The sequence below is a fragment of the Nelumbo lutea genome, chromosome 1, assembly GCF_056320005.1.
Source record: "Nelumbo lutea isolate HS-2025 chromosome 1, American lotus-T2T, whole genome shotgun sequence".
Taxonomy (NCBI): Eukaryota; Viridiplantae; Streptophyta; class Magnoliopsida; order Proteales; family Nelumbonaceae; genus Nelumbo; species Nelumbo lutea.
The window spans coordinates 203,946,277-203,973,626 of NC_142684.1; the positions used below are offsets into that span (position 1 = coordinate 203,946,277).

At 38.6% G+C, this 27,350-nt stretch overlaps 1 protein-coding gene across 6 annotated transcripts in view; it reads left to right on the forward strand.

Moving 5' to 3' along the window:
* LOC148880491 (ceramide kinase-like) overlaps nucleotides 1–26,135 on the forward strand; it is a 47,982-nt gene extending 21,847 nt beyond the window's left edge. For 4 of the 6 annotated variants that reach the window (XM_088962397.1, XM_088962395.1, XM_088962400.1 and 1 more), the window contains 10 exons: nucleotides 13,601–13,693; nucleotides 15,085–15,301; nucleotides 15,407–15,433; nucleotides 15,616–15,709; nucleotides 22,343–22,492; nucleotides 23,156–23,257; nucleotides 23,541–23,927; nucleotides 24,163–24,229; nucleotides 24,404–24,571; nucleotides 25,651–26,135. In XM_088962397.1, coding sequence (XP_088818523.1) covers nucleotides 13,601–13,693; nucleotides 15,085–15,301; nucleotides 15,407–15,433; nucleotides 15,616–15,709; nucleotides 22,343–22,492; nucleotides 23,156–23,257; nucleotides 23,541–23,927; nucleotides 24,163–24,229; nucleotides 24,404–24,541 — 1,275 coding nt within the window. In that variant the 3' untranslated portion in view covers nucleotides 24,542–24,571; nucleotides 25,651–26,135. The remainder of the gene's footprint in view (nucleotides 1–13,600; nucleotides 13,694–15,084; nucleotides 15,302–15,406; nucleotides 15,434–15,615; nucleotides 15,710–22,342; nucleotides 22,493–23,155; nucleotides 23,258–23,540; nucleotides 23,928–24,162; nucleotides 24,230–24,403; nucleotides 24,572–25,650) is intronic. The other 2 variants (XM_088962398.1, XM_088962396.1) reach the window with 1 other exon arrangement.
* The last annotated feature ends 1,215 nt before the right edge of the window (nucleotides 26,136–27,350 follow it).

The window sequence follows — 27,350 nt, forward strand, 5'->3', positions numbered from 1 at the left end:
GTTTTTTACTTCTCCATGTGACCAGGTTTCCTCCTACAAAGGCACAATATCCACTGGTAGACTTTCGGTCATCAACTGCTCCTGCCCAATCCGCATCAGTATATACTTCCACCTTTAAGTGTCCATGCTTTTGGAATAACAAACCAGCTCTGGGAAACTTCTTGAGGTATCTAAGGATCCTCTCTGCAACTTCAAAGCGAGTTGTCCTAGGGTTGTGCATGAACTGACTAAGGACACCCACTGCATAAGCAATATCAGGCCTGGTCATAGACAAATACAAGTCTCCCTACGAGTATCTGGAGCTTCTTCACATCTTTCAAAAACTCTCCCTAACTGTCTCCCAGTTGATGATTAAATTCAATTGGTGAGTCAATTGGTTTTACCCCCAACTTGCCTGTATCTTCTAGTAGGTACATATTTCCGTTGGGAAATAAAGATGCCATTGTAAAAGCGGGCAACTTCAATTCCAAGGAAATAACGTAGGGCCTAGATCTTTCACCTCAAATTGAGTGGTTAAGAATTTTTTTAGTCTCCATATTTTAGCCTCCCAATCTCCTGTGATCACTATGTCATCTACATACACAATTAGAGATGCAATTTTCCCTTCATCTTTTTAAACAAATAGAGTGTGATCTGATTGGCATTGTTTGAACCCCATTTGTTGATCTGCTAAGTGGAACTTACTAAACCAAGCCCGAGGTGATTGTTTCAACCCATATAAAGATTTTTTTAACTTGCACACTTTTTGTTCACTGCCTTTGGCACAAAAACCTGGAGGTTGGGTTATGTACACTTCCTCTTCTAAGTCACCATTCAAGAAAGCATTTTTTATGTCCAATTGGTGAAGTTCCCAATCAAGATTTGCTGCCAATGAAAGAAGAATCCTGATAGAGTTCATCTTGGCTACTGGAGCAAAAGTCTTTGCATAGTTCACTCCATATACCTGTGTAAAACCTCTTGCTACCAGTCTAGTCTTGTACCTTTCAACAGTTCCATCAGCCTTGTGTTTCACTGTGAACACCCACTTGCAACCCACTGGTTCCTTCCCTTTATGAAGATCCACCAACTCCCAAGTGCCATTTTTGTATAATGCATCAATTTCTTCTTGCATTGCATTTGTCCATTCAGGTTTAGATAAAGCTCCTGCCACATTCTTAGGAATGGGGACACTGTCCACAGAAGAGAGGAATGCACGGAATGAAGGTGAAATGTGATCATAGGACACAAAATTAGAGATAGGATGATTAGTGGTAAAAGATCTAACACCCTTCCTCTTAGCAATAGGAACACCAAAATCATTGATGACAAGGGAATCAACATTGAGAGGAACAGGCATATCAATAGGAGCAAGTGTACTTGGCTGATGAGAAGGATCTGCCTCTGGCGAATCCAATGATGTTGGTTGCATAGTGTCAGGTTCCACGGCTCTTGAACTCTAATGGATTTTATGGCGACGATGAAAGACACGGAATGGAGGAGGATCGGGTAAAGGAGGTAGTTGAGTTTGAACTACCTGTTTCTCCTCAACCCTACTCTCCCCCTGAGGAGAAACCGATAAGAAAGGTTGATTCTCAAAGAAGGATACATCAATGGAGACATAGTACTTGCGAGAGGTAGGATCATAGCAACGATACCCCTTTTGAGATAAAGGGTAAAAGGAAAACACAAGGAATAGCCCGAGGATCAAGCTTACCTTGAGTAGGGGACAAGTTATGGACAAAGCAACGACACCCAAAAACACGCATCGGAATGGTGGACAACAGAGTTGTAGGAAACAGAAGTTGATGTGGGGCCTTATACTCTAGTAACCGAGATGGCATACGGTTGATGATGTATGTAGCACACAAAACTGCATCCATCCAAAAACGTTTTGGCACATTCATATGAATTAATAAGCCACAAGCTACTTCGAGAAGGTGACGGTTCTTTCATTCAGAAATACCGTTTTGTTGGGGTGTCCTAGCACAAGAGCTTCGTTGAAGTGACCCACTCGAAGCGAAAAACTCCGTGAGATCACTATGGAAGTATTCCTTCGCATTGTCCGAGTGGAAGATATGGATTTCAGTTTGGAACTAAGTGAACACCACGCGTTGAAAGTCTTTCACAATTTTTGGCACTTCATCTCTAGATCGCATAGGGTAAACCAAAGTGTATCTAGAGTAATCATCAATCAAAGTAATGAAGTACTTATATCCAACCTCAGTAGTTAGAGTAAAAGGGCCCCAAACATCAGAATAAACAATATGAAATGGAAACCCAGGACTTTTATTTCTCAAAGGAAAAGAACTTCTACAATGTTTACTCAATTGACATGTTTGACACTGTAACTGACCCACTGACAAGGACTCAAACAACTTTGGGAACATAACTTTTAATGACTCAAAAGAAAGATGACCAAGACGACTGTGCCATAAATAGGCTTGACTCTCACTGGACAAATTCATGGACTCTGTAGCCACAAGACCAACTTTATTCTCCAACACGTAGAGACCATCCATCATGCTTTACCAATCGTCTTCCCCGAGGCCAAATCCTGAAACACACATGAAGATGGAAAGAAAGTGACTGAACAGTTCAAGGAGTGAGTTATACTACTAATGGATAGCAAATTTATAGGTAATTTTGGAACATGTAGTACATTAGAAAGGGTAAGGCCGAGTGGGAGAGGTATGGTACCTTGGCCAGCTATGGTAGAGAAAGAACCATCAGCTAGTCTCACCTTATCTCTTCCAGAGAGAAGGTTATATGTCTGAAATAAATTTGACTTACTGGTCATGTGGTTTGAGGCTCTGGAGTCAATAACCCAAGGAGAATTAGTGGTATGAGATGACACATGGAAGGCAGTGGCAGCATTACTTGATGTAGACACGAAAGAGGTAGAGGGAGTAGGACCAGAATCCATCTGGCGGAGAGTCCTACCGTACAATTCCAAATGGTCAGGAAAGGAATTGATAATTTCTTCCTTAGGGTCAGAACTGTGATGCCTTTCCTAAGTTACCAATGGACTAGTCTCTGGAGATGCCATATTAGCTGAGTTATACTTTTTCTGATTCTGGTGACTTGGTTTCTTGCCCTAATCAAGTGTTGACTTCTTACCCAAATTTTGTGCCCATTTAGGTTTTCCATGGAGATCCCAATATGTATCTCTGGTGTGTCTTGTCTTCTAGTAGTGAGTGCACCAAAGTTTACTCTTATCATCTGTTCTCTTCTGAGAGTCACCTTTTTTAAAAGCACCTCCGACATTTGTATCTGAATTTCCCCGGACAGCTAGGGCAACTGACTCCCCCTCTATACAATTCATCACACTTCTTCTACTTTCATCTGATTGCACTAAGGCATACACCTCCTGAACTGATGGCAAGTCTTTACTACCCAAGATCTGCACCCTGATGGACTCGTATGAAGGATTCAGCCCTAGGAGGAAGGCAAAGACCCGTTGTTGAGATACAAGTGACTTATACGCCTTTGCATCTTTATCACACTTCCAATTCACATTCTGGTAGTGATCAAGTTCTTTCCATATCGATGTCAAATCAAAATAGTACATCGAGAGACTCCTCTCCCCCTGCTTGCAAGTAGAGGATTCAGCTTGCAGTTGGTATATCTTGGCATAGTGTCTCTGCTCCGAATAGGTGGACTTTGCTTGTTCCCATATCTCATAAGCAGTTTCAGCCCACATAAAAGTCTTCCTTACCTGTGGCAGCATGGAAACTAGGAGCCATGACATCACCATACTATTCTTTTGGTTCCACCTATCATATTCAGCATTTCCGTTCTTCGGTTCCTTCACTCTCCCATTGATGTATCCTATTTTCCCCCTAGCAGTGATGTAGAGTTTTATTCCCCTAGACCACTCAAGGTAGTTCAGAATATCAAAGGGAATAACAGCCATGGGGAAATTCATATCCATTCCCCCACTCACACCATTGTGGCTCCCTGATATCTCTGAAGTAGCAGAATTCTCAGATGACATGGTAAACACAAAGTTTTTTTTATCTAAACTCTCAACTTAGGATCCCTCCTTATATCGACAAAAGCTCCACACACAACAATTCAGTTCTGGACTTAATCTGAGCACAAAAAGCAGCACCAATTTCCAAAGAAGAATTATGATGAGACTGATTTTCAGATCTGCAGGAATAACAGTCCCAGCCTACTGGTTTTCTAGTAAGTTCCACAACAGCATTAATCAATAAGAGAGATCCTAGCACGTGAAATCAGACTAACGAATAGAGAAAACAGGTCATCTGTGACCTACAGTCACCTTTTCACAGGTACAGGATCACACGATCCAACAAATAAAAGAGGTATAACCCTCACAAAAGTCTGCTGATATTCAGTGGTTTGGATTCATTTGTTCTCCACTTGGTACACGACCAAGGAAAGAAATAAAAGAAGAAAGAAAACTTTAGGGTTGTACCAGTTGCAGATCCGATTTGATCAGCCCAGATTCAACCCTCTGTCCCGCCCAGATTCAGCAACTTGAAGAGAAAACTTGGTCGCCCAGATTCAACAGCCTTGCTTTGATACCATCTTGGCAATAAGTCCGACTGAAATACGAGGAAGTAGAGAAGAGAAGGGAAGAAGAGAGAAGAGAAGAAGAAAGGAAGAAGAGAAGGTTTGGAGCAATAGAACAGTGCTGGCAGCGCCAGCTTCTATTATATTATATAGGGCGGCAGAAATAAGAATGGAAAAGACTCTTGTGCCCCTGCTGTAAGTGAGTACAATAACAGAAAATAAAAAAGGCTTTAACTAGCCAAACAGACCCTAACACAAGTAACTAAATTATTTCTACAGTCAACAAACACTTTGTCAGAGAAAAGGTTGCCATAGGGGAAGTGTATACTCCTTATGTTAGCTCTGAAGATCAACTTGCAGACATCTTTAAAGGGTTACACCACTCATGGCATCATGATTTATGTGACAAGTTGGGCATGATTGACATCTATGCCCCAACTTGAGGGGGAGTGTTAAAAGACTGTTATTTATCTAAGTATAGTACCGCAGGGGTACTATTGTACTTTCCTCCTTTTATTTTTCTTGTTCTGCAACTTCTATCGCCCTATTATATATATCAAAAGCTAGCGCCGCCGGCAGTACTTTTGGCTCTCAGTTCTTTCTTCTCTCTCTCTCTTCTCTCTTCCTCCCTTCTTCTCTCCTGCATAACAGAAGGCAATTCAAAATGTTCAACATCAGTTTCTGAAGGGAATAAAATATGAAGTTGGGAATGGCCTCAGGGTGCTATTTTGGAAGGATTTCTGGTGTGGGGATGGCCCTTTAATGACTGTTTCCTGGTCTATTCGAGATCTCAGTAAACAAGGATGCAACTGTGGCTGATTGCTTAGAAAGACAGAATGGGCAGTGTATCTGGAAACCCCAATTCAGGAGAAACTTGAATGATTGAGAGGTGGCTTTTTTGGTCAGGTTATTTCAATTATTGGATGAAGCAAAGATAACAGGAGTAGGAGAGGAAAAGAGGAAATGGGTCTTTGAGAAATCAGGCACCTTCTCTGTGAAATCCTTCTCCCATAGCTTGTCTAGGGAGGATCCTTCTGCTTTCCCAAGTGACAAAATTTGGATCAGATATGTTCCTTCTAAGCTAGCTTTCTTTGTTTGGTCAGCAGTGCTGGATAAGATTTGAACAAAAGATAATTTAGTTAGAAGAGGTATAGAGGTGGACTTGGGCTGCATCTTATGTGATGGAACTGTGGAATCCTCAAGTCATTTGCTGATCCACTGTAACTTTACCCATTGGATTTGGATGAGAGTTCTGAATCTGTTTGGGGTTAAGATGTGTTTCTCGGCTGATGTGCAGGGATTTATAGCAGCTTGGGCACTTGGAGGTTTATCCAGGGCTGGAAAGGTAGCATGGAGTATCCTTCCTGTAGCAGTTTTTTGGGCAGTATGGTGTGAAAGAAATAACAAGATATTTGAAGGAAGACAAATCCAAAAGAAGAAGTTTTTAACAGAATTATGGGGATGATACACTCTTGGTTGGCAGCTCATCAGTTATTAAAAAATAGGCATATGTCTTCCTTTTTTGATTCAGACTTCCTATTTGTAAGGAATCTATAGTCTTTCTTTGGTCTTTTGGAAGGTTGGAAATCTGTGGATAACTGTTTTCCTGCTGTAGCTTCTCATTGTACAGAGGCTTCTTTGTATTCTGGATTTTGATATTAATGAATTACTTTACCTTACACTCAAAAAAAAAAAAAAAGCTTCTAAGTTCTAAGGAGTTCTATGCATACATATAAATCTGTCTTGAATAGAAGAAATGTACAAAATTGAGTTAGTTAATTTCTTTCAGTATGGAGAAACATGTGATTCCTATTCTTCTTTTGTTATTATCTAGTAGTTCTCTACTACTAGAAGAAAACCAGCAACTATTCTCTGGATTTTCTCCTAGATACAGAACCTACTTTGTGGGTTTTGACACAAGGCTACCAGCCTTGCGTTCTATCCACAGGCCTCTATGTTAACCCCTAAATCATATATATCATGGATTTTTGGCTCTGACAACCCCTGAACTTTGCAAAAAAGGCCAATTTCGACCCTAAAGAAGGCCATTTTGAACCTCAAACTAAGTTGGAGAGGCCAACATTAGCCAAAAACACACGACATTAGAGACGTTCACAAATCCATTAAAAATTGAATCAAATAATAAGAAATGCTGTTGTGGCATTGTTCAACTCAAAAAATCTGAAAAATTATAAGTGGGTCCCACGTGAGTTTCTGAAGTCGGGCCATGTATTGATCCGCCTTCAGAAAGAGAGCAACAAAGCAACGGAGCATGGCTAGAGGATAACAGATAGAAGAGTGAAATCAAATGTCGTTATGAACGACTAACCAAAAACTTATCTTGGATCATCTTACCTTCCTTACTATTTCTCTCAAGGGTTTTGGATTCAGAGGAGCTGCCAGTTGGATCCGTCGTGGGTGGTTATGGTAGAGAGAGTATGGGAGGAAGAAGGAGAGGGAGAGAAAGAGAGAGAGAGAGAGAGAGATGGGAATTTTAAGTGGGACCCACCTATTATTTTTCTATTAAAAGAGGAAATTTCAAGTGGAACCCACTTATATATATATTATTTTCATCATGTATTAATTTATATATTAAATAGTTTTCATTTTATTCTTGGTAATGTGTGAGATTTAACATGCCATAGTTTCAAGTGGGACCCATTTGTAATTTTTCACATTTTTTGAGTTGAACAGTGCCACAGCAGCATTTCTTATTGTTTTATTCATTGTTTAACGGATTTGTGAACGACGTCTCTAACGTCATGTATTTTTTGCCAATGTTGGCCTTTCTAGCCTAGTTTGAGGTCCAAGATGGCCCTTTTAATTCTTTAGGGTTGAAATTGGCCTTTTCACAAAGTTCAGGGGTTGTCAGAGCCAAAAATCCTATATATTATATATGCTTGTTGTTATGTATAGAAGGAGATTTTCTCTGCCACATGGTATGCCTTTAGAACAGTAGTCGATCAAGACTACAATCAGTCTTGAATCTAAAAGTAAAAAGGTTTCAGATGGAGAAAAGAAGAAGAAGAAAGAAGAAGAAAAGAAGGAGAAGCAGAAGTACACAAGGGTTTTAGAAAAGAGAGAGAGGGACTGATTAATGAATCTGCCGCCCCACTCTTAATATTTATATGTTTGCTAATTGTAGAAAAAGGTAGAATTGCCCTTAATGCTTACATGGCAAATAAACTAATAATAAACTGAAATAACAAGCTGTCTGAAATAACTACCAACTAGCACTGACATAACTAACGAAGAGTACATGCTGTGTTGTCATATGAACACAGTGGGGACCACGGCCATGGGGCCCACATCAGTGTTCTCTACACACCCCCTCAAGTTGGGAATAGATATTTGTCATTCCCAACTTGCATAGGTCTGCCTCTAACTTCTTCCTTGGAACAACCTTGGTGAGAAGATCTCGAGCTGCATGCTGGAGGTGATATACGAGAGACACACTTCTTGAGATGAAACCCTTTCTCTAACAAAATGTCAATCAACTTCGATATGCTTAGTTCTGTCATGCTGTACCGGATTGTGAGCTATATTAATAGCAGCCTGATTATCGTAATACAGCATCAAGGGCTTCTCATAATCAATACCCAACTCTTCAAGTAATGACTTCAGCCACAGGATTTCAGCCACTCCATTAGCCATCGATCTGTATTCAGCTTCAGCACTAGAGCGAGAAACAACACTTTGTTTCTTACTCCTCCAAGAGACAAGGTTACCTCCTACAAAGGCACAATATCCAGAGGTAGACCTCCTGTCATCAGCACTCCCAGCCCAATCAGCATCTGTATAGACCTCTATCTTCATGTGATCATTATTCTTGAATAATATACCTCTACCTGGACATCTCTTCAAGTATGCTAATATTCTCTCAACTGTAAAGAGGTGAGTAATTCTAGGAGAATGCATGTACTGATTGATAACATTGACTGCATAACTGATGTGTGGTCGGGTGAGACAAAGAAATAGGAGTTTTCCAACCAACCGTTGGAACATAGCCTTGTCTTCAAGAGGCTCTCCACCCTCTGCACTGATCTTGTGATTCTATTCAATGGGTGTATCTGCAGGCTTGACACCCAACTTTCCAGTTTCTGCTAACAGATCTAGAACATACTTCCTTTGAGAAATAAAGATCCCATGTTTAGATCTAGCAACCTCAATACCCAAGAAGTATCGTAGTGCACCCAGATCTTTCACCTCAAACTCTTGATGAAGAAGTTGTTTGAGGGACTCAATCTCACTATTATCAGTCCCTGTCACCACAATATCATCCACATATACAGCAAGCAAGGCTAAAGAAGAGTCCACTTTTTTAATGAACAATGTATGGTCTGACTGGGCCTGTACATAGCCGAATTTTCCAAAGGCTTGTCTAAATCTATCAAACCAAGCTCTGGGGGACTGCTTTAGTCCATACAAGGCTTTATTCAGCCGGAAAACCTTCTTACCTGTCTCCGCATCATAAAATCCAGGGGGTAATTGCATGTAGACTTCTTCTTGTAAGTCTCCATTTAGAAAGGCATTTTTAACATCCATCTGGAACAAAGGCCAAGAATAACTCGTTGCAAGGGCTAACAAAACTCAAATAGTGGTCATCTTTGCTACTGGGGCAAAAGTCTCCAAGTAGTCTATACCATAAGTCTGAGTAAATCCTTTTGCAACTAATTGGGCTTTATACCTTTCAATGGAACCATCAGCATTATGTTTCACGGTAAATACCCATCTACATCCAACCGGTTTCTTTCCTTTGGGTTGGTCAACTAGCTCCCAAGTATTATTCCTCAAAAGGGCATCCATTTCAACCTTCATTGCATCTTTCCACTCAGGAACTGACAAGGCTTTTTGCACTGTTCTGGGGATAGGAATATCAGCAATGGAAGTGAGAAAGGACCTGCAAGAGGGAGACAGGCGATCATAGGACAGAAACTGGGAAATGCAGTGAGTTGTGGATGTGGTGCAACGCCGTTTTCCTTTACGGACTGCAATAGGGAGGTCAAGGTCATCCGAAGAAAGTGAAGTAGCAATAGTGGAAGGTATCTTAGTGGGACCTGGACTACTAATGACTGAAATCAACCTGCCTCCACCGCCTGTGATAGACTTTCAACTCCTGACACCTCTGACAACCCTCCCCATTACAGCTCTCATCACTCAATGGAATGGGTAAAGGAACTTCATATGAGTTAACCCCACTCTCACTGCTCTCCCCCTGAGGAAAAAAACCTCCATTCTCACTACTCTCTCCCTGAGGAGAAACCCTAGGGTAATAGGGGACCTCCTCAAAGAAAGTAACATCCGTCGAGACAAATCTCCTCCCAGAAGCAGGTTCATAGCAGCAATAACCCTTTTGAGTGTGTGCATAACCGAGAAAAATGCATTTGGAGGCTTTAGGGACAAATTTGGAACGATGAGGTCCAAGAATCTAAACAAAGCAGGTGCAACCAAAGGTTTTAAGGGGAACAATAAATAATTCTTCATCTGGGTATAGAAGGGTAAACGGAGGCCTCATGTCAAGAACCCGTGAAGGAACCCGATTAATGAGATACATTGTTGTGAGAATAGCATCGCCCCAGAAACGGATAGGCACATTGGAGGTAAACATAATGCTTCTAGCCACCTCCAAAATGTGCCTATTCTTCCTCTCGGCAACCCCATTCTGCTGTGGTGTATAAGGACAAGTGCTCTGGTGAATAATCCCATGATCAAGTAGATAAGAGGCCAGTGGATTGGTAAAGTATTTTTTCGCATTATCGGATCTGAGGATTTTGATTTTGACCCCGAACTGGGTTAAAATCATCTGATGAAAGGTTTGGGTCAAAGCAGGAACCTCATCTTGAAAACGCATAAGGTAAACCCAAGAAAAACGGGTATAGTCATCAACAAACAACAAGAAATATCTGTACCCCCCCATAGAAGAGATGTGATACGGGCCCCAAACATCGGTGTGCACAACATCAAAAGAATTACTACTTCTTTTATTACTCAAGGAATAAGATGTTCTACAATGCTTTGCAAGCTCACAACTCTCACATCTCAAATTTGACATCTGAACTGACTCAAACAAATTAGGAAATGGACTCTTCAAAGACCGAAATGATAAATGACCTAACCGATTATGCCAAAGCATAACCAGACTAACAGATTGAGAAACAAAAGACTTCTTATCGTCATGATCTTTCCAATGAGAACTCTCTCCAAGCAGATAGATCCCATTCGTCTCACGGTCAGTCCCAATCACCTTCCTTATCTCCAAGTCCTGAAAAACACATCGGTCAGGGAAGAAAGTAACTGAACAGTTCTGATGTTTTGTAATACTACTGACTGAAAGCAAATTAGTATCAAGCTTAGGGACATGCAAGACTGAGGATAAGGAAATGGCATTAGACAACTTGATGTCTCCCTTGCCAGAAATAGGAACAAGGGAACCATCAGCAATGGACACTTTATCTCTACCAGAAGATAAGTGATAGGTAGTGAACAATGATGGCAAGCTAGTCATATGGTCAAATGCACCTGAGTCTATTACCCAACAATGTTCAGTGTTACTTGGAGCTGAAGCATGGTAAGCTGAGGCCCGAGTACCTGAATGAGCAAAGGCTGATGTGGCAGGAGCTGATGATGACTGAGATGACTGAGCTGAATTCCCAACCTCCTTTTCCAACTGTATTAGGGCAGCCTGAACAGCAGCTAGGGTGTCTAGGGGCGTGCCTTTTGTGCTCGATGAGGATGCAGAATCGGTATTAACAGTCAAATGAGCATTACCCCTTTTGTTCCTCAGTTTTGCTGGGACTAGATGAGGGTGCAACTTCCAACATGTGTCTTTAGTATGCTTGGGTTTCTTGCAATGTTCACACACTAGATCCCGCTTATCTTCCTTCTTCATATCTCTTTCTGTATCACCCCAGACTTAGGTTTAACCGCTGCCAGGGCTGGTGGGAAGGGCTGATGCTGCTCATTACCTGTCTCCTAGTCTCTTCACTATGCACCAAGGAGTAGGCTTGAGATAAGGTCACACTCTCCCTTGTTAGTATCTGTTGTCTCACAATATCATAATCAGAATTCAGACCAGCTAGGAATTCAAACACCCTATTAGTCTCAACTTGCTTTCTATGAGTTTGTGCATCTTTCTGACTTTCCCACTCAAGTGTTTCCAGATGGTCAATTTCATGACGCAGAGATTTCAAAGTAGAGAAGTAAACGGAGACTGGTTTCTCTCCTTGCTTGAGGTTATTAACCTCACACTTCAATTCATAGGCTCTAGCAACATCAAGGGGTTGGGAGTAGGTCTCTTTCATGACATCCCAGATCTCCTTGGTTGTTTTTGCCCACAAATAGTTTCGGCTGATATGTGGCTGCATAGAGTTGCATAGCCATGTCATAATCAAGTAGTTCTCCTGAACCCACTTGGTATACATTTGGTCCTCCTTGGATGGTTCTTTCACATCTCCCAAATGGTAGCTAAGTTTTCTTCTTCCCCCAATAGCCATCATGGCCGATTGGGCCCATTCTAATCTGAAATGCAGTCTCAGACATATTACCAGAATTTCTAGTCCCAAAAACACCTTCCCCCTGATTCTTGAACTCCATTCTTGGTTAAGAATCAGTAATCAAAAACTGTTAGAGGTACTGAAATAAAAACAGCACTTAAACAACTGATCACAGTCAGCCTAGGTCTTCCACAAATAAGGGAAACAGAATTCTGTATGAACTCAGTTCGGATCTGATCTGAAACCAATCGACAGTTCTGAATTTTAAGGTGAACCCAGTTCAGATCTGATCTGAAACCAATCGACAGTTCAGAATATAAGCAGTCCAATTCTTGATAAAGGTTCTCACTCCCCAAAACAGGCTTTGAAGCCGAAACAAGTCTAGAACTCACTTAGAAAACTATCTGGAATGCTGAAACAGATTTAGGGTTTGATCATAGGGTTAAGGAAATATTTGTGAGAACAGAAACAGTGCTCAGCCGCACCTTCCAAATAGGTTCACAGTCAAATCTGGTCGTAGGGTTAAGGACAAACCCTAAAAAAATCAGAGAACTCTGAGAAAATAAAGGAGAGCTCAGCCGCTCCTCCTAGATAAGTCCAACCTATCTTTGACTGATGACGATCTCAAGGAAAGATAAAAACTTACCCAGAAAACTCTGATCGCCACCTCCAATCTTGGCCTAAACCCTAATATTGATCCTTTTAACCTTCTCCGATTCTTCCTGATTACCAAAACACTCTCAAAGCCTCTACAAGCCTTCGGACAGCTGCTAAACCTTTCTGGTAACCTCCAAGAATCAGCCAACGAACAGTTCTTTCTAAGCTTCCAGCCCTAGGCAATTCTCATGTGGTCGGCTGGACTAGACACACATGAGAAACCCTAGATTGGCTCCAATCCAAATAGTCGATCAAGACTACAATCAGTCTTGAATCTAAAAGTAAAAAGGTTTCAGATGGAGAAAAGAAGAAGAAGAAAGAAGAAGAAAAGAAGGAGAAGCAGAAGTACACAAGGGTTTTAGAAAAGAGAGAGGGACTGATTAATGAATCTGCCGCCCCACTCTTAATATTTATATGTTTACTAATTATGGAAAAAGGCAGAATTGCCCCTTAATGCTTACATGGCAAATAAACTAATAATAAGCTGAAATAACAAGCTGTCTGAAATAACTACCAACTAACACTGACATAACTAACAAAGAGTACATGCTGTGCTGTCATACGAACACAGTGGGGACCACAGCCATGGGGCCCACATCAGTGTTCTCTACAAGAACCATTGGGTGCGATTACAATTGGCTCACAGTTAGGTGATTTTTATGTCAAAAAAGTTGTGTATAATTTATAGCCATTTGGTTACAGAGCACTACTAGAGACCTGCCTTTGCATGTGCTTCTATTAGCTAGGTGATAAGCCCATGACGTAAAAAAGAGAAAGACATATTTGGTATTGTCAACAGTTAGGACTGTAAATTCATGAACCAGTGGTTCTAAAGAGACAAAAAGTCATTCTTAGATAACATGCTTTTTTATTAGTAATGCCAAATGTGTTTAATGGTTCTTACGGTTTTTTGTTTTCAACAATTTGGTCAGGTAACAGTGACAGATAGGGCAGGGCATGCATTTGATGTCATGGCATCTATTACAGATGAGGAACTTAATTCTTATAATGGTGTTGTTGTTGTAGTAAGTTTCTTCCAAATGCTTCTTCTTTTGTTTAAATTTTTAATGTCATGTTCGTTTTTTATCGGATCCTAGATTCTTAGATTAGATAAAAAATGTTCCATGGGTCAAAGGTTTTGGCGTTTTTTAGCATTCTTTTCATTAGTAACAGGTAAAATTTTATTGAGTACAAGTTGCACATTGGGATTCAAAACATGGTATAATTTACAAATATAGAGAATGCAATAAAAACTGAACACAAAAGAAAACTTGCTCCATCACGAGCCCCTCAAAAAAGCCATTACAGTTTTAGTCCAAGAAGTATTCACTTCACCTTAGTTCCTGTCTGTTCACCCCTTCTTTTGCTATGGAATAACTAAATAAGCTAGTGACTGAGGTGACCTTGGAACCCAAAAAATTTCTTCTTGAACATTTAACATATAGGTCCTTTCTAGCGCAGTACAGAAACAAACCACGTTCACAGAAGCTTCAAAGAACAGAGCAAAAGCCAAAATAAATAGGAAGAACAATTCTTCACTGAATAATTAAGAGAAAATCAACCAAAAACACCCCTAGCTTTGCCCTATCTACTCTTTATATAGATTTCATTACTCTCTTATGCCTCCTACAAAGAAATTTCCTAATCTAATAAAACACTCTTTATTATTATCCTACTAAATCTCTTCAAAAAGAAAATCCTAATTGAATACAAATTCAGAAATCCCACTGTAACAGTAACTTGGTAAATACAAACTAAGATAAAAATTCCATGATGACGCTATCTTGGTAAGTACGAACTAAGATGGATCTTCGAAAACCAACTTAGTAAATCTTTACTCAGTTGACCCGAATACCGTACTGCATCACTTTCTCCCCTTATCCCCTTATCTTATGTCTTAAGCTCCAAGGGCCAACCGTATCTCCTTTTAACCAGCTTACATTAGATTTAGAGTCCCCTCAACAATCAATCCTTGAAACTGTGTTTTTCTTTTTTTTTTTTTTTTTTTAGCTAACTTCAGCCTTTGTGGAACAGCTTGTAGTTCTGCTGTTATGGGGTTTGCAGCTCTGATTGGCAAGAAAATGCCACAGTAATATTACCAAATGATTTTTGACAACTCCACCAACGCCTGACATTCCTGGGTTCCCAAACTGCATCAATTAAAATTCATCTTTAAGTTTGTATATTGACCAGGGACACCAATTCATTCCAGGGTGGTTTTCCCCTTCTATATCCTCTAATTACTTTTGTGTGTTGGCTGAAATTATTTTTTCTTGAACATAACATGAATGGTATTTTACAGTCTGCAAAACTTGATTATCTATTATCATTATGTTAACCAGTTAATTATTGTCTACGTAACCTTATAAAAATATTTTCTAGCTCTTTTACGACAATTTTACAAATGTGGTTACAGGGTGGTGATGGCTTCTTTAATGAAATTCTGAATGGACTACTCTCTTCAAGGCATAAGGCTCCTTATCCACCAGCCCCTACAGATTTTGTGCATTCAGCTGAGAATAATAATAATGTTTATGATGCAAATGATACTCTCCCTGAGACGCCTCGCCAAAATGAACGAGATCCTCTTCTTGAAAGTTCGGGACCTAGTAGACCGGGCTTTTCAACTTGCAGTATGTGCAATCATTACTATATTCCATACAAATTTACCTCTAGATTTGATTCCCAGATGTAAGGGGTGGGGATCTGATATATCACTGGATTATCTGGAATTACAGGAACTCAAGGTAGGCCCTGCAATACAGGTTAGCTTATATTCCTTGGATTTGTAAGTTGATTAATCTCATTTTCTTTCTTTCTTCTATTTTCTTCCCCTTTTTCTTTTTAGAAAAGAAAAAAAAAATCGTTTTCTATGCAATTCTTATAGGAGAAGTGCATTTTTCTGTAATGCCTGAATTTGACTTCTATAATTCTTTTGCTTCAACAGCTTGTGCAGGTCGAGATTCCATATTTCCCTTTCCAAATGAAAATTTTAGCTTGGGAATTATTCCTGCAGGTTCAACTGATGCTATTGTGATTTGGTACTTTCATGCATTTTCTTTGTTTATGTTACTTGTGTCAACTGTCACGCATATCGGTTGTTTCATATCCAAGTTCATCACACACAAACTCAGTTTATACACATTATGCATTGGGGCCATCTTTGGTATTTCATAGTTGTAAAACTGGCAAAGTGCTATACCGCTATTCTACGTACAAATGGAGATTAGGATAACCTCAATGTAACTTCTTTCTAGTTGTTATGTCTTTACTAGGCAATTTGTGACCGGAGAATACCAATAGGTAAAAGGAAAATTTTATAACATGGCTACAAATCTTGAAATGTTGTATGGTGCACAGGAGTTAAGTGTTGAGCAGTCAATAAGTAATATGTTCAAAATACTAGTTTGGTTGAGATGCAATTTTAATTTTTAAGGCATATTGATGGTAAAACTAGAAGGGACTGGATTAAAAATGAGCACAATCCTGGGAATCTAGAACTAGCATTAACAGGTGATAAAATGAGGAAAAGTAAGGTAAGATGGTTTGGGTATGCACATGGAAGATCACCAACTACATTGATAATAAGCAGTACATTACAATTTGTCGACAAGATATGATTTGCGGCAAATTAAGAAAGATATGATTTGTTGCAAATTTAGAAAGATTTGATTTGATTGATTACAAATTTGAATAAATTTAGGAAAAATTAGATTTGAATAAAATTAGGAAAGTCATATCCTAGGATTAAGGGAAAGATTTAATGAATCCCTAATTGAGAGAGATCCTAGGAGTTTGTCTCTCCCATCTTTTCTTATTTAAGTTGTATGCTCAACATGTTTTATCAACACATTATCAATACAGAAGTATGTTTTCTTCTCTCCCTCTTCATTTCTTCTTCTCTTCCTCTTTATTTTTCCACATGGTATCAGAGCTTTAGGGTCCGATCATGAATTTTAAGGCCGCCATGGTTGGCTCTGGTTCAACCTCTTCGGATGCTACCAGTGGTGTGGCATCTTTGGAGGGAGGTATTCAGTCAGCGACCATCTCTCTCTCTGAGAATTCTCTTCAAATTACCATTCACAAATTGAATGGAAAGAATTATCTTGAATGGTCTCAGTCCGTGCGGTTGGTGATCGACGGCAAAGGGAAACTCGGTTATTTGAATGGTGAAGTAAAACCACCAACCACCGATGATCCAAAGTAGGCAGTGGCGTTCTGAAAATTCTAGGGTTATCGCCTGGCTGATCAACTCTATGGATCCTATGGTTGGAAAACCATTCATGTTCCTGCCGACTGCTCGTGATGTGTGGGAAGCTGTTAGGGAAACCTATTCAGATCTGGACAATCATTCACAACTGTTCGGACTAAATACTCGAATGTGGAAGATGCAGCAAGGTAAGTGTGAAGTAATTGCTTATTATAATGAGATGATGGCTGTTTGGCAGGAGCTGGATTTATTTGAAGAAGAAGAATGGGAAAGTCCGAGTGACAGTGCTCAGTACAAAAAGAAGATAGAAAGAGGCCGGGTCTTTGTCTTCTTGGTTGGTTTGAATAAAGAACTCGATGAGGTTTGGGGACGTATCTTAGGGCGAAAGCCCTAAGAGAAGTTTTTTCAGAAGTGCGTAGAGAAGAAGCACGACAGCAAGTGATGTTGAAGAATGTTAATGAAACAAAAACTAAGAATGAAGGGTCCGCTCTTGTGGCCCGAGGTGCAGATGGAGATAAACGAGGAGGAAAGCAAAGGCCTTGTTGTGATCATTGTAAAAAGCCATGGCATACTCGGGAAACTTGCTGGAAGCTGCATGGGAAACCAGCAGGTTGGAAGAAAAAACCAAACAGTGACAACAAGTCAGGGGGAGATGTCCGTGTGCTTCAAGTAAGCAATTCGGATCCAGGGCAGCAATCATCCTTAGAGTCTCTTCCTTTCACAAGGGAACAAATAGAGCACTTATATAAAATGTTTCAATCTCAATCGTTACGAAACTCTAACCCATCCAGCTCTCTAGCCCAGTCAGGTAATTTTTTCATTGCAGCCATTGCTTGTACCAAATCTAATGGCTCCTGGATATTAGATTCAGGTGCCACTGATCATATGACCGGCACTTCACAATTCTTCTCTTCATATACACCCTGTGCAGGGAATCAAAAGGTTAAAATTGTAGGTGGTTCCTTTGCTATTGTTGTTGAGAAAGGAACTGTATCTATTTCTCCTTCTCTAAGCCTTAAAGATGTTCTACATGTTTCTAACCTATCATACAATCTCTTAGCTGCCAGCAAACTAACCCTTGACCATAATTATCGGGTTAATTTTTGGTCTTCTTGTTGTGAATTTCAGGATTTAACCTCAGGGAAGATGATTGGGGGTGCTAAACAGGATGGTGGCCTCTACTTTTTTAATAAAGGATCAACCTTTGGAAGGCAAGACCGATAGACTTGTTTCAGCTCTATCTCTGTTTCTAGTGACAGTGAAGTTTTGTTATGGCACTATCGGTTAGGACATCCTAGCTTTCAATATTTAAAGCATATATTTCTCAAGTTATTCATGAATAAAAACCATTTGTGTTTTAAGTGTGAATCTTGTGAATTAGCAAAACATCATCGTGTTGTTTTTCCGTCCCAACCATATAAAAAATCAAAACCATTTACCATGATTCACAGTAATGTTTGGGGTCCTTCTAGAGTAACAACTCTTTTTAGAAAGCGTTGGTTCATTACTTTTATTGATGATCATACTAGGGTCACTTGGGTTTTCCTTTTATAAGAGAAACCAGATGCTGAAACTGTGTTTAAAACTTTTATAACATGGTTCAAACACAATTTTGGACTCAAATTAAAATTTTTCGAAGTGATAATGGAAAGGAATTTTTTAACAAAGTTTTAGAGAATTTTTTTGCTGAAAAAGGAATTGTACACCAAAGTTCGTGTAATAATACACCTCAACAAAATGGGGTGGCTAAAAGGAAAAACAAACATCTCCTTGAAGTTGCTAGAACCCTAAGTTTTCAAACTAAGTTCCTAAGTATCTTTGGGGAGAAACCGTTTTAACAGCCACTTATTTGATTAACAGACTGCCTACGCGAATTTTGGATTTTAAAACACCCATACAGGTTTTCATTGACTATTTTCCAAACTCTCGGCTAGTGACAAACATTCCCTTAAAAATTTTTGGAAGTGTGGCCTTTGTTCATAACCATGATCCTAAACGTTCAAAACTTGATCCAAAAGCACATAAATGTATTTTTGTAGGCTATCCCACTAATCAGAGAGGTTACAAATGCTTTGATCCAGTTTTGAAAAGGATGTTTGTGACTATGGATATCACATTCTGTGAAGGAACCTCCTACTACAGACACTCCCATCTTCAGGGGGAGAGCAACACTAGTGAAGATGGTCTTTTAGATGGTTCTGATTTAATGTTTGAATTTGTCCATAATGATGTTTCTCACAACCAGTCACTGAAAGAAAGTAAGGCAGAAAATACAAAATCAATGGAAACAAATGAATTAAATATTGAAAATGAACAACCTTCGGCGATGCCATCTCAAAATAAAAAAGCTGAAACAACAAAGATGCGTGTGAAACAGTATAAAGGCCTTGTATATTCAAGGGAACATCTAGCACTGAAAAGGAGAGGCACTTTTCCGCAGCATCAACAAGAATCTGATTTGAGGGTGGATCATGAAATTCATGATAATTCTCCAAAAATACCTGAAAATATTCCTCCAGGTAATTCTAATTCTTCCAGTCATCTTGATCTTCCCATTGCTCTTAGGAAAGGTGTTAGGTCTTGTACAAAACATCCTCTGTCAAATTTTGTATCTTACAAAAATATTTCACCTTCATATTGTGCCTTTATTTCACAAGAGTCTAGTGTTTCCATTCCTAACAGTATCCAGGAGGCTCTAAATGTTCTTGAGTGGAAAGAAGTTGTTTTTCAGGAGATGAGAGCTTTGGAAAAGAATGCTACTTGGGAGAAAGTGGATATGCCGGATGGAAATGGGTGTTCACTCTGAAGTACAACTCAGATGGATCCTTGGAGAGATATAAGGCTCGCCTAGTAGCTAAAGGCTTTACTCAGACGTATGGAGTGGACTACTCTGAGACCTTTTCTCCAGTGGCGAAACTAAATACAGTTCGAGTACTCTTATCTGTTGCAGCTAACCTTGACTGGCCACTGAATCAGCTGGATGTGAAGAATGCCTTTTTGAATGAAGACTTGGAAGAAGAAGTATATATGGAGCCTCCACCTGGTTTCACTAAGAAGTTTGGAACTAAGGTATGCAAGCTAAAAAAGTCTCTATATGGACTTAAATAGTCTACCAGAGCCTGGTTTGAAAGATTCACAAGGTTCGTTAAAAGTCAAGGACAATCTGATCATATTCTTTTCACAAAAAGATCTACTGAAGACAAGGTATCGGTTCTGATTGTCTATGTTGATGACATAATCTTGATTGGAGATGATATTGAAGAGATGAGCAGACTAAAGCAGAGCTTAGCCAAAGAATTCGAGATTAAAGACTTAGGCCAGCTAAAGTACTCTCTTGGAATGGACGTGGCTAGATCAAAGAAGGGCATTGTGGTTTCACAACGAAAATATATTCTAGACCTCTTGAAAGAAACTGGAATGAGTGGATGCAAACCTTCAGACACTCCGATAGAAGTTAAGACTAAACTCGGAGAAATTAAAGATGGGGTTCCAGTAGATGCAGGTAAATACCAAAGGCTAGTAGGAAGATTGATTTACTTGTCACATACACGTCCTGACATTGCCTTCGCTATGAGCATGGTGAGTCAATTTATGCACTCCCCGTACGAAGAACATCTTGAAGCTGTGTATCGAATTCTTAAGTATCTAAAAGGCACACCAGGAAAAGGACTCTTCTTCAAGAAAAATGAGAAGAGAGAGGTTGAAGTGTATACAAATGCGGATTGGGTAGGCTCAATCACTGATAGAAGGTCAACTTCGGGGTACTGCACATTTCTTTGGGGCAATTTAGTTACTTGGAGAAGCAAGAAGCAAAGTGTAGATGCTAGAAGTAGTGCTGAGGCTGAATTCAGATCAATGGCTCAAGGAGTGTGTGAGGTTCTTTGGCTAAAGAGGGTGCTAGCAAATCTTAAGAGACCAGTGAGTTTTCCTATGAAACTGTATTGTGATAATAAGGCAGCTATCAACATTGCTCATAATCCGGTTCTACATGACAAGACTAAACATGTTGAGATTGACAAACACTTTATAAAGGAGAAACTTGAAGAAGGAATAATTTCCACTCCGTTTGTACCAACCACGCAGCAAGTTGCAAATGTTTTGACTAAGGGCTTGTTGAGACAGCCATTTGAACTTCAAGTTAGCAAGTTGGGCATGATAGATATCTTTGCACCAACTTGAGGGGGAGTGTCAACAAGATATGATTTGCTGCAAATTTAGAAAGATTTGATTTGATTGATTACAGATTTGAACAAATTTAGGAAAGATTAGATTTGAATAAAATTAGGAAAGTCATATCCTAGGATTAAGGGAAAGATTTAATCAATCCCTAATTGAGAGAGATCCTAGGAGTTTGTCTCTCCTATCTTTTCTTATTTAAGTTGTATGCTCAACATGTTTTATCAACACATTATCAATACAGAAGTATTTCTTCTTCTCTCCCTCTTCATTTCTTCTTCTCTTCCTCTTTATTTTTCCACACAATTTGAAGGTTTTAAAAGTGCAAGAGGTAGGCCATAGAAGGCATGCTTGTAGGTAGTTAGAAACAAATTGAGAGGTCCCAATTTTAACAATGGATGTGGCCTTTGATAGAGCAGAATGGCAAGACAGGATTAATGTAAGTTAAATATATATGAGGCTTAAAACTGCATAGATGCATCTGAGTAGGCCTTATTCAATTGCTGGCAGGTCCTGGTCCAATGGGTCTCCATTTTAAAGAGCATAAGTCCAAGAATCCTTTTATTTTTAGCCCAAGAAGTCGGTGTGAAACTAGGACTTGTAAAGATTCTTAAGAGGATTCCTTGTTCCTCTATAAATAACAGTGTATTCTCGTTTTCTCATATTGAAGAATAAACTTTTTCTCCACAGGCTCTATAATATCATACTATAATAATGGAAGCGTTCTCCTTTTAAAATTGGGTTATGCTGCATCTCTATTATAAAAAGATGATAGAACTATCTACAATGCTAATCTTGGAGTTTATTATTATTATTATTTTTTTATCAGTAATGGCAAAATTTATTAAGTAAAAGAAAACAAAAGATACAAAATTAGAAGTGAGCCCAATAGAAAGATCCCCTATTCACTCCTTGCATGGCTAACCCATCAGCGAGTGAGTTAGCAGTTCTCTTTACCCAACTGTATCTCGGAGTTTATTATCAACAATTATCTGTTTTTTTATTTATTCTTGAACGGTATTCTATAACTTAGTGACATCTCTAAAGCTATGATAATGGACAAGGGTAAATCTATTCTCAGGTCAAGAATATGGTTCTTGATGTTGAAGGGGTTCTCCTTGTTCTCTTTGTATGTGTGTGTGTTACATGGTTTATACTCATTAACCATGTAAAGTCCCATGTTATATTTTTTATTGTGTATATGATGAAGGTAGTCATGAAAAAAGGTTTTATTACATTAATTTCACATAATAGTTTGTAAATGAGTGTTGCATTTCTATTTTTTCAGTACAACTGGTTTTAGGGATCCTGTGACATCTGCTCTGGATATTGTCCTTGGTAAAAGGGTATGCCTTGATATAGCTCAAGTTGTTATATGGAGGAAGACAAGTTCATCAAGGGGTGCACCCTCTGTACGTTATGCTGCTTCTTTTGCTGGGTAATTTCTGTCCTGTATATGGTTTTCTTTAGGAGGTCTAAGATTTATTTGGATGTTTATTATTGTCTTAACTGTGTATTACTTTGTGGATACAAGAAGCTTTGTAAACTATGTGTGTGTTCTATTACTCCTTATTTTTAGTTTGGCCAAGGTTAGGTTAGTTGCTGTAGTAATTTATTAGTTAAGATTTCTAATCCACATACAACTCAATTATTTCACACTTAGAATACTTATCAGATAGTAAAATGCGTAGACCTTCTAGCAAATAGTGGTTTGTTATTCTATTTAAAGTGGGCCCCACTTAGATGCAAGGAAATAATGCTGTATCCATTTTAGATATCTCTTGTAACAAAATTGAAAGAAATAAAATGATTTAAAGTATCTATTGATAAAGACCAAAATGCTATTATCCGTCTTATTATTTTCAGTACTGTCTGCCGTAGTACCCAGAAACTTTGTTTATATATATATATATATATAAAGAACAAGTTACAATTAATTTTTAGATAGGTCTGATGAAGTGTTTTACATTTTTTGCCAATATGATGGAGATTAGTAATGCTGGTAGTTCATTTTATTTTAGGTTGTTCTTTTTTATGTATTGCGATATTTGCATATTTGGGATTTCTATTCTTTTTATAAATGGGCTTCCACCTCTACCAGATATGGATTTTTTGGGGATGTCATCAAGGAGAGTGAAAATTACCGCTGGATGGGTCCTATACGCTATGATTTTGCAGGAACAAAGGTATTTTTGGAGCACAGGTACTTCTTCCCCCCTAATACCCAATATTTGCTTTATGTATCCTTGAGTGTAATAATCCAATTTGTTTATAGCATGGTACAGGAAGTGCTGATATTAACCCTTTTTATTTCAACTATTGACAAGATGCCAGCTTGTTAATTAACCTTTGTTTTTACTTATAGTAAATATGAAGTCTAAACGCATTCAAGACTCTTATATCACTTGCCAAGATGCATCTTGTACTGATTTGATTTGAGATTCATGTTTCTTCTCCACCATGATCATGCCATGTCCCTTCCTTAGGTCATATGAAGCAGAGATAAAATTTCTAGAAGCTAAAATGGAAAATGAAAATCAAATCCAAGAGAAAGATATTCAGCGTAGTTGGACACGATCACTGTGGAATCCACCAAAAAAATCTAGAAGACTAGCTTGCTGTGTTAACTGCAGTGTCTGTAGTGGGTCCATTAAGTCAATTTGTACACCTTCAGAAGGTCCAATAAAAACTGACGACACATCTGAAGCACTAAGGTGGTTGCAATCCAAGGGGCGTTTTCTTAGTGTAGGTGCAGCGGTCATCTCTTGTCGTAATGAAAGAGCTCCTGATGGTTTAGTGGCTGATGCACACCTTGCAGATGGTTTCCTGCATCTGGTACTAATAAAAGAGTGTCCTCGTGCTCTCTATCTATGGTAATTTAGTCCTTCTATGTGTTCTCCCCATTTTTTGATTTTGACTAACATGGTTTAGTAGGTCAATTTCTGGTGACTTCTGTTATATGTTGTATAATGTTTGTTTCAGTTTCATTTTCTTTTCCAATATCATCTGTTTCTATTCTCTATCTCTGTAATCACCCTTAATTTGGTGTTATTTTCACTTTTATCATTATATGTTTTTGAGGAAGTAGTTGTATTTTTTTATTTACAGGCATCTTACACAGGTTGCCAGGAGGGGTGGTGAGCCCTTAAATTTCAAGTTTGTAGAACACCATAAAGTATGTACCGTCATCTCTAGCTTCTCTTTATTTACCTACAGCGCTTCTTTATTTCTTTTTGGTAAATGAAATATTTGTATTGAAGAAGGGAGAGGTTCTGCGGAAGTAAGGTTTATTATATAACAAAGTTTTACCCACATTATTTCTGTAATTATTTCATCCTTTTATATGCAGACCAAAGCTTTCATGTTTACTTCTATTGGTGATACAAGTGTCTGGAACTTGGATGGCGAACTCTTTGAAGCACACCAACTCTCAGCACAAGTATTCCAAGGTCTTATTAGTTTATTTGCAGTTGGTCCCGGAGTTTAAGGATACAGGATACCTCTAACAGGGTAACTTGTAAGATTTTTTCCTTTTTACTTACATCCAATATTTATGACACTGACCATGGTTTGCATTTGGTGTGAAACCTTCTTACTTCATATATTTATTGTATCATCAGTCTGGTTTTCTTTTTTTTTTTTTCGTTTTTTTCTTCTTTTTTTTGGGGGGGGGGGGGGGGGGGGGGGCGGGGGGGATGGATATGAGTTTGGTTATTTGCCGGACATACCAAATGATGTGTCTGGAATTTTGATATATACTATCTCCTGAAAATTCATTCAAAAGGCCAAGAAAAAGGGCCATTAGCCAATGTTGGTCCCAGATACCTGGGGTCTTGGAAAGGGTGAACTGGATACGGTGCTAACCTTTGGCATTTTTTTTTGCACAAAGTCAAAATCCATTATGGGTGGAAATTGTCATTTCCATTCAACAAACTCCAGATTTCATCATCTTTTCTAAGATCAAAAGTTTAAAAAATGAACAAATGAAAGAAAAGAAATTGAATGGTATGGGAAAATTGGTCTTGAAACAATGGTAAGAAGTTATAGCATGAATTGGATTTCAAGTATAGTAGTTTTTAACAGGCTATATAGTAGATTTTAGTTGGGTTTTTTCTATATGTAGGCAATCCACATTAGCTTCATTTGCATTTTACTTTTTTAATAGTGTTAGGTTTAATAAAAACAGAAATGACAATAACAGCACCATCTTTTTGTTATTATCATCATTGCTGTTGTTGTCATCATCATCATCATCATCATAATAATAATAAAAGTAACATCTTTCTTTTGCATAGTTGTTGAAAAACTCGTCATAACCCTAAATCTTTACATATCCCAGTTTCCTCTTTGCGTTCAAATACATTTCTCCCAGATTCCACTACACTTTTGATTTGTTGTCAACCCCATTCCTTGTATTTGCTCCCATGGGATTTACAACTTGCCTTGTTGCATCATCATCAGATCCTTCCACAGGCATGCTAGATGAGTAAATTTAAGCAGAACGAGTTCTGTATGGCCTGTTGTTGCATCTTGTCATGTTTTAGACTGATTTATTTTTGCCTTATCTGTATTTATATATCCATGTTTGTTTACCAGGAACACCCTTAGAAAGAAAGAACACCTGAAGTTGCAACCTCTCAGAAGCTTTGCATGCATTACTGTTAACCAAGCAGCTTGCTACTCTGCAACTTGAAACCAATTTAACCATAAAGTGAGGATGGGAAATTGAATTTTGTATTAAAATGTATATTAAAAGAGCACATAAATACATTCTATACAAACCAAGAGTCCAAAGCTATCTGCCTGACTCAACGTATGCAGTTTCTAGATGGGAGAAGAGGGCTCGGTTGAAATGTATCTTTGATTAAATCAATATAAGCTGGGCAAGATAAATTGCACAGAACACCAACCTCATGGTCAGAGTTTCTGATGTTTTTGCCACCGTTTCACCCAGTTGAGAATTTGATCAATCCTTGTAAATTTCACAAGTTCCCCAATCAATAAAATGAGTCACTTATCCACTTAACTGCAGAAGTTCCATCCTACTCGACTGCAGTCTAAGGGAATTATTGTACATCAAATTACTTGTGCTGATTACTTAATTACTTATGATGAAAACTGTATGGTGATTTGATGAAGGCTAGTGGAGGGCCATGCCTATTCCCATCCCACTGCAGTTTGTTAACTTAAAGGGACATCTGTAAGCCATTATAAGTGTTTGCAAAATGGATGGGAAAGGGAAAGAAAAAAAAAATCCCCATTTCATAAGCCTGATCTTGTGGGAAGGAATAGGATTGCCATCTTTTCAGGGATCTTAGTTGCAATTACCACAAATTCAAATTATACCATAACATAGTAGCCTCTGCAAGATAGGGCTCAGCAGTGAAGACTTTCTAAGGATGATCGATAAAACATTCTCCTTTTGGCACAGGCTTTGCCTTTTATTTCTGTGTTTTAATTCAAAATCATTGATCAATCCTTTCTGAAACTGGTCCCATCTTAACAGGAAAAAAAAAAGAGAAAAAGAGAAAAAAAAAAAAAACGTATGGCATTTGAGAAATTGATTGGACATTCTCAGATTATGTAATTAGAACAAAATACCAAAATACGCAACTCAAGCAACTTCCCCCTTTCAACTTGCACACGCAGAGTTGACATTCTCAGATTATTTATTGTATTTTTTTTTTCAAACTGATTCAGAGTGGTCAGTTTAAAGCCTGTCTGCCCCCTGAATCAGGTCAGGCCCTTAAACACCCACTGTAGGGGTGTATTGGGAGGCCACCGATACGATATGTATAAATATTTTGAACCTTGGATCATTGCTGATCTAACGACAATGGTCCAATTGAATGATAATTGTGATTGAACTGTGCTGAAAGGCCTTGGTAGTTAAGATACAGAGATTTAATCAAACATTTTATATTGAGGACATGTACAAACCGAGCATACTGCAGTAGCAAAAAATCCTTTTCCCATTTATAAATGGGGAAAATTGTAAAAATTTCCCATTGTTTTTGTAACAATCATATAAACCTCTCCTGTGTTTTGACCCTAACAAAATCTCGCCTGACGTTTTCAAGAAAAAAGTGCAAATGCCTCCCTTTAATTTGATGTTAAAGTTACCAAAATGCTTATTATCATTAATGTGTTACTAGTAAATGTGTACGTGCATTTGCACGTGGCAGTATCTCTAAGACAAAACTATTTATAATTTATGGTCACTTTTTATAATTTATTTATCCAAAAATTAATTACGGTATTAAGTGGGCAGTTTCTGAACAGTTATAATTTATGGT